The sequence below is a fragment of the Limulus polyphemus genome, unplaced genomic scaffold (assembly GCF_000517525.1).
Source record: "Limulus polyphemus unplaced genomic scaffold, Limulus_polyphemus-2.1.2 Scaffold8424, whole genome shotgun sequence".
NCBI lineage: Eukaryota > Metazoa > Arthropoda > Merostomata > Xiphosura > Limulidae > Limulus > Limulus polyphemus.
This window is the reverse complement of record NW_013674034.1, coordinates 12961-21266: the sequence shown is the minus strand read 5'-3', so window position 1 is coordinate 21266 and position 8306 is coordinate 12961. Positions and strand designations below refer to the sequence as shown.

The 8306-nt window shown below is 33.6% G+C and overlaps 1 protein-coding gene across 1 annotated transcript in view; it reads left to right on the top strand.

Moving 5' to 3' along the window:
* Positions 1–4554: 4554 nt before the first annotated feature.
* LOC106475337 (tetraspanin-7-like) overlaps positions 4555–8306 on the top strand; it is a gene marked incomplete at its 3' end in the record, with an annotated part of 16000 nt that continues 12248 nt past the window's right edge. Inside the window, exons 1-2 of the mRNA XM_013936025.2 lie at positions 4555–4859; positions 6807–6995. Coding sequence (XP_013791479.1) covers positions 4782–4859; positions 6807–6995 — 267 coding nt within the window. The remainder of the gene's footprint in view (positions 4860–6806; positions 6996–8306) is intronic.

The window sequence follows — 8306 nt, the reverse complement described above, 5'->3', positions numbered from 1 at the left end:
GAGACAGCCAATCAACGAGTGTGTCCAGAGTGTACCCCTAAGTACCAAAGAGCATCGCCCCCAGTGGCTCAGCGGTAAGTCTGCGAACTTACAATGCTAAAAAGCAGGTTTCGATACCTGTGGTGGGCAGAGCACAGATAACAAATCGTCTAACTTAGCGATTGACAACAAACAAACAAAATGAAGTACATCATTCTTATATGGGATGGTTCACTGTTCAGGTATTGATTAAAGGAAATATCACATAATGTCACCAGCAAACACAACTTCATTACTCTGAAAATGTAAACATAAGTATGAATAAGTAAACATAGAACAATTTCCTAGCAACATGTACAATTTTTGAATCAAATAAAAACATGTAAAATACAGTACCTGCAAATAAAGATAACTAGTAATATTTGGAAATACAGAAGATTGAGTACGTTATATTACAAAGATTTTGGAGCCTCACCACACCGTTAAAATCCATGTCGCCACGACCTATCATGATTTATCTGGCGACCGTACATCCTGATAATAGCCCCGCAGTACTGCAAAAGGTTCTGTCGTAAAACTGCTGCGTTCAAATAACACTCCTACTCCACAATATACAAAAACCTTCGTTTGGAAAAAACTCCCCATCGGACGCCGCCATATTGATTGCCATTCGAAAATTATTGTTCCGTTCAAATAAAAAACAATTAGTGGGGGCTTATAACCCTTAAGTTTTCTCAGTGTAAGAAAAAATGGTTTATTTTTATTACAAAAATCTTGTATAGTCTTAGTCTTAAAAGTAAAATATTAAAAACATATTTAGGTGGTTCATCTGTAAGTTTGCGAGCATATATGGCTACAATTTGCAGTTAAGATGATATCGAACACGCACTAAATATCAAAAATTCTGTATAGACTTAGTCTTAAAAGTAAAATATTAAAAACATATTTAGGTGGTTCATCTGTAAGTTTGCGAGCTTATATGGCTAAAATTTGCAGTTAAGATGATATCGAACACGAACTAAATATCAAAAATTCTGTATAGACTTAGTCTTAAAAGTAAAATATTAAAAAAATATTTAGGTGGTTCATCTGTGAGTTTGAGAGCTTATATGGCTAAAATATGCAGTTAAGATGATATCGAACACGCACTAAATATCCCAGAATATTTTTCTGTAACTGTCATCTGTGTTCGTCACCTTGGCCGCTGCCTACATCATATTATACTATTTATATTATAGCCTTACTAGACTTACCATGAAATATACAACTTGGATTACAAATTATCATGGCTTTAGTGTTTCATTTTCGCCAATGTAACCTTCTGTTCTTGCACAAGTTCGTATTCAATATTTTATAAAATAAAACATAATATTTTTTCTTCGAGATATTTTATAGACAGGAACATTTGTATGTATCTTTACTGTTTTCTTTATAGCCTACAATAGAAATTAAACCAAAGAAATACGCAAGGTTTATTCCATTTGACAAGACATTTATGAAACAGAATAGTTGCATTGACAGAACCTGCGCAGTTTTCCATACACAGGTGAGCAGGGCGTAGCCTAGTGATAAGCATGTCGGACTTTGGATTTCGTAGTCCGTGGTTTGCGTCCTGTTCTCCTAAAAATGAAAAAACTAAAAATTGCGCTCCGCATTTTGGGGCCGTGGATGCGTTATGACAGTGACAGTCAAATCCTAGTATTTAATTAAAGTAACCCGAAAGTTGGCGGTGGGTGCTGTTGACAGGTTCGAACTTTCCATACCAAATGTTTAAAGCAAGCATGTTTACAAAATGCAGTGGTATCAGTAAATCATTTGTATGGCATTTTTCAATCCAAACAGTTTATGAAAGAGAAGACAGATTTCTTTTGAATATATAGCAATTTAACAACTGTACTTATTTATTTATTTTTGCTCAAAATAAAAAAAAACCCATAAGTTTTTGTTCAGAATGTCAAAGGTCACAGGGATTAGATACGTTAGAGCGTCAAATCACTTCCGGTTCAGAATATTAGGAGGATTCACGAGAAATAAATGTGCCAAGTTAATCAATATAATAATTAAATAATTTTGCTCTTATCACGCTTTCCATGGTTACTTTTTCCTTGTTGGGATTTTAAGTTGCATTAGTAAACAATTCACGTTCAGAATATATGTTTAAGTTGTGGGATTTCTCTCTACATATGTACCATATCCAAACAGGACGTTGGTGACCCCGGTCTTCCACAGATCTGTCTATATATATGTACCATATCCAAACAGGACGTTGGTGACCCCGGTCTTCCACAGATCTGTCTATATATATGTACCATATCCAAACAGGACGTTGGTGACCCCGGTCTTCCACAGATCTGTCTTTATATATGTACCATATCCAAACAGGACGTTGGTAACCATGGTCTTCCACAGATCTGTCTATATATATATGTACCATATCCAAACAGGATGTTGGTAACCATGGTCTTCCACAGAGGCACAAAGAATTTTTGATGTCGATACATCCATCCACTTACAAAGACTCTTGACATAAGTCAACATCTGTCTTCCACGGTCTCACTTTCCTTCAAAGGCCTGGCATAGCCAGGTGGTTAGGGCGCTCGACTCGCAACCTGAGAGTCGCGAGTTCCAATCCTCGTCCTACCAAACATGCTCGCTCTTTCAGCCGTGGGTGCGTTACAATGTGACAGTCAATCCCACTATTCGTTGATAAAAGAGCAGCCCACTGCTAAATTAGGGACGGCTAGCATATATAGCCCTCGTGTAGTTTTGAACAAAATTCAAACAAACTTTCCTTCAATCTTTCCAGTTACGATCAGACTTTCAATTTCTTCTTTCCACATAATTTGCCCTAGAAACTCCAACTGTTCTTTTCTAATGTTAGTCAGCAACTTTTTTGTGCAACCCGCTTCTGACAAAATTCAAAGTTCAAATTTGAAATTTTTTTTCATTTAGCCACTGTTTTGCAATACAAGTTAGCAAGAAAATTGGCACTGATATTTTTAAGGTACTAAAAACGTATCACGTGATTTTTTTATGTATTACATGTACGTATGTGCCAAGTCTTCAGTTTTTTTGTGTATTGAAGTTTAATTTTACATTAATGGGGAAAAGGAACAAGAAGAGTGCTTTTTACAAATATGTGATCAGTGTTAATAAAACTAGAAAATAGAAATTTTACGATTTAAATCTCATATGGGCATACAATAACTACAGGTCATAAAAATCTCACAAGACCGATATGATCCATTGGCAATGCGTTGGCTTCATTACTACAAGATTGTTATGTAATTCCTTTGTCAGCACATTTTGTTTACTATTACTTGATTCAAAATTGTTTTCTGTTTTATTTCTGAGCTTTAAGACAGCCGCTATACTTTATTTTCAATTTCTGTTTACGTGGCAATCCAATATTTTGTTCTTCTGGGCTCAGGATCGACCCCAAGGTTTTTCAAGCACTAAGCGAATGCTCTACCAACTGAGCTAAAGGGTTAACTTCTAGGGATTGCTATAGAAAGGCACTTTTTAATGACTTAGACTAAAATATATGTATATATGAACATAGAACACTCAGTAACCATTCATTCTGTCTCTTTAAGTCCAAGTAAAGTGGTTTCATATAAATATAAAAGACTCAGTAACCATTCAGTTTCTCTCTTTAAGTCCAAGTAAAGTGGTTTCGATATAAATTTAAAACACTCAGTAACCATTCCGTCTGTCTCTTTAAGTCCAAGTAAAGTGGTTTTGATATAAATATAAAAGACTCAGTAACCATTCAGTCTGTCTCTTTACGTCCAAGTAAAGTGGTTTCGATATAAATTTAAAACACTCAGTAACCATTCAGTCTGTCTCTTTAAGTCTAACTAAAGTGGTTTCGAAAGGAAGCTATTTGTATACTTACATTTCATGAACTCTCAAAGGTTCATTCTTGCTCTCTTGACAACCATATAACGCAGTTTTTATTCTGGTATACACGAGAATGTTTCCGGTAAGAGAATGACATTACACTTACAGTTGTACTGAGAACAACTACCTATGTAACCTAAGGCACTCGACTCGCAATCTGAGGGTCGCGGGTTCGAATCCACCGTCACACCAAACATGCTTGTCCTTTCAGCCGTGGGGGCGTTATAATGTGACGATCAATCCCACTATTCGTTGGTAAAAGAGTAGCCCAAGAGTTGGCGGTGGGTGGTGATGACTAGCTGCCTTTCCTCTAGTCTTACACTGCTAAATTAGGAACGGCTAACACAGATAGCCCTCGTGTAGCTTTGCGCGAAATTCTTAACAAACAAACTAACTAAAAGGCTCTATCCCATCTTAATATTTTGTTTACCCTTAATAAATATTTTGATTCTTTCATCATTCTGCTATTATTGACTACTCCAGCATTTGTGATACGTTTAAAAAATATATCATACATGGCTCGGATATTAATATTATTCTTTTTTATAAAAAAGTATAAGTTTTCATTTTTTATTCTAAATTGTTTTAATATGTTACTTTATTATATTATACATCGTAATTATGCTAGAGCCTGGTGGAGGTTATTTTCGTACAGTATCACATTTGATAGCTTGACGATGTTGTTGGTGATCATGCGTAACCGGAAGATTGGATAGTTCGATACTGCATATTGTTGTACTGCAAACTAGTTTCGTTATTCATTAGTAATAAACACAAAGTGAAGTTTTCTAAGATAGTTGTGTTGAAACATAGCCTTTCGGTATTAGTAGATTAAGAGAGTTCTGTTTAGTCTATAGGTCTGTCACTATTTATTAAATTTACACTAAACTTTGAAAACAATGGGTAGGCGTTTGCAAACAGCAGCTGCATTGACGTGTATGAAGATCTGTCTGATGGTTTTCAATTTCATATTTTGGGTAAGCATAATCTGTAACCTGAATATGAGACTTTATGATAAGTGGTTCAGCATTAGAATTTAACCCAAACTTAATAAAACATTTACATAGATCTTGGGAAAAAATTACCAAATGTATTAAAATTATTTTGTATTGATAAGTGAACCAGGTTAAGTGATTGACTGATTCATGATTGTGAGACCCATTTGGTAAGTATTTGAAATTGAAACTAAATTGCGTTTAATTCAATATGGACGTGTTTCTAAAGAGAGGAAAAGGATAGCAAGGAATATTAAACTTAACTAAAGGGTAATGACTAGTCTACATGATGATTATGAACCTACTGATCAAAATCCTATACATGCAACAGATTGCCAATATTTATGCCATTACGGTATATAGTATAATGTAGCATTTAAGGACAGTAAGGGACCTGAATATGCATATACCACATCAAATAATTGGTCTTAGCCCAAAAGGTGCTTGTAAAGTTTTTGTCATTGTGAATATATCAATGTAGAAACTGACTGTCCCATATATTATAAGGTCACAATTTAGTATGCTCCTTTGCATCTTTCTCGCAAAGAAGTCTCACATTGATACTGTGTTTAATATCTATCCATGTAAAGTATATATATGTTGTAGCTTATGCCCCATTCTTTCTTAAAATGTAGCATTTTCTGAAGATGTTATTAAATTAGTTGGCTGAAGGGAGACAGATGCATTTGCTTGTGAGTGTTTGCATTTTTGTTTAATTTACTACTTTTACATGGTTTTACTTAAACATACTTTCTATTCCAAACAATTTTCTGAAAGAAATCCAGCCCTTTGTGATATTTATTTAAACATTGTGGCTCTTCTTCAACTTCGTGCATGAAAGTTTGCTTTAAAAGTTTGTCTTCTAGTGCCTATATCACATGGAACATCATACAAGATTGTGTCGATGAATGCAATTCCAACCATATGATTGGCTGCTCATGTGATTACTGAACAATCAGAAGGGAAATTTTGTAAAATACTCTTTCCTAAATGTAAACAACAATTGGCAGTTGATTTCATGACTTATCAGAGCTCTGTATTATTGATCCATTTTGTAGATTTTGTGAAAGATTTTGGCTGTAGGGGCTTGTGCATAATGCAAGTTGGTATCGTTAGGTAGTATTCTACTTGTGAAACAAAAGCATTTTAAACCTTGGACATACTGGATTTATGTAGCTGAGACGACTCTAATATGATTATAATTGTTTATCATAATTCCAGGCATTTGTTGATACTAGACATAGTACTCATTAATTAGAGCTAAATTGGCAAATGCTCATTTGAATTTATACTTAGAAGAATATATCTTGAAACTGTAGTGATATTTTTAAGTACTATGCTAAAGCAACAGCAGGAAAATGTGATGATTTTTGTTATAAACTTGGAAGTTTTTCATAGTTTCATTTAACAAATATTCACATAGTTAACAGGCAAAGCAAGGAAGACCATAAGTGATATTTGTTGTAGAATAAAGGGAATGGAAGCTAAGATGGTTACAATAAGATTTCAAAGTTTATTATTACATACATTAAATATTTTAACTATTATTATAGTATTATTTGTACTTTGTGAATTATACCAGAGCCCATACTTTATGTATAAAGTGACTACATGTAGATTTATTGAAAAAAGAAATTTTGTGGAGAAAAAGTATACTTAAACTTTAAATATTGCAAAGACATGTTTGAACATGACTACATTGGATTCACCCTACTGACTTCTCTGTACATGTGAGTAAAGTAATAAAAAAAATGTCTAGAGATCTCCAACATAAAATTGTACACTTATATCCTTGGTCCATTGACAACATAGATTTCATCATATTTTTTTCTCTTTACAAATGACAAATTACAGAATAGATTAAAGTAAAACTGCATTCTTGATGTAAATATTGAGACAGGTTAAAACTTTTTTATTTCTTAATTCTAGCTGACTGGTATTGGAATACTAGTTATTGGAATATGGATGAAAGTAGCATTGTACCAATTTCTTCAGCTCTCTGATGAATATAACAATGCTGCACCCAATGTTCTCATTGGGACAGGTGCAGCTATCATTGTTGTTGGATTTTTGGCCTGCTGTTGCACCGTTAAAGGAAAGCCTGTTTTGTTGTACCTGGTAAGTATTGTGAGCTATAAATGTAGTAAGTTATAGAGTACACAGGTATTACTACACTGTATTTTAGAAATCAATCACATATCTAACTGTAGTTGAAGACATGGCAACTTGTACAGTTCAAATTTTGAAGCATCTCCCTAACTCATAGAATTACACACAATGATTAAACATATCTATGCTTTAGTCAATGATTAGAATATATTCTTAACTTTTTTTGTAAATATCTTCTTAGACTTGCAGAATTTATGCTATATCTAAAGTACGTGTAGTAGAGTATTTTTTTTTCATACTTTATAAATGAAATCAGCAATCGATGTGTGATGTGTTTGAAGGAAAACAAAGTTTGATAATAAACAAGATTACAACACTTATGTTTATTGACAAAAAGGGGACATAGATAAACGTTTCAGAATTCTATCAGATTCCATCTTCAGTGTCTAAAGCAAAATAAAATAAATTTACATAAGTCTTTGAACATTGTTAAAGTACAATTGCTAAATATAACAACAATTAAACAAATAAAACACAAAACAATAATCATGGGGAGAAATCATGCAACTTACAACCTGTGCTCCACATATCTTAATCTGCATTCTGAAATTTCATTCTTACATGATATCCTGAAATGTAACTGCTATCCACAACACTTATTAGAAAACATTACCAACACCTTCCTAACAAATAAACTCATAAATCCAATTAAGATATCACCAGTACCCAAACTTACTATATACTCATGTCTTCCCTATACTGGCAAACAAGCTTAAATTTAAACAATAAACATAAACGCATACTTGGTTGTTACCACCCTCAAGTGGATTTCAGATTAGTTTTTAAATCCACATCACGCATAAAAATTTTTTTCCCTACTAAAGATTTCCTCTCCATTCCTTGTTGTTCCTGGCTTGGCTGTCTTTACACGTGTGGAGACTGTAAGGCCTCCTATATTGGCAAAACCAAATGCCATTTAAAAGTCGGAGCCTATGAAAATATGGGAATTTCCATCAAAACGCAAAAAAAAATTGAGTAACCCCTGTGTTTCCTCTATACACCAATATAGTGAAGAAACAGGAAATCAACCTATACTATCAAATTTCTCTATCCTCTGCAAATCTAATACTGATCTGGAATTATTGATTAAAGAAACCCTCCACATCAAATAGCACTCTCCAACATTGAACAACATGCAGTCTTCATTTAAATTATACATTTTTTAATATGTTCATATTACTGATTTTACCTTTTTTTTTTTTTGTTGTTGTTTTCTTGTTGTTAGTTTCCTCCCCATGTATTACTTGTTTTGTTGTTTTA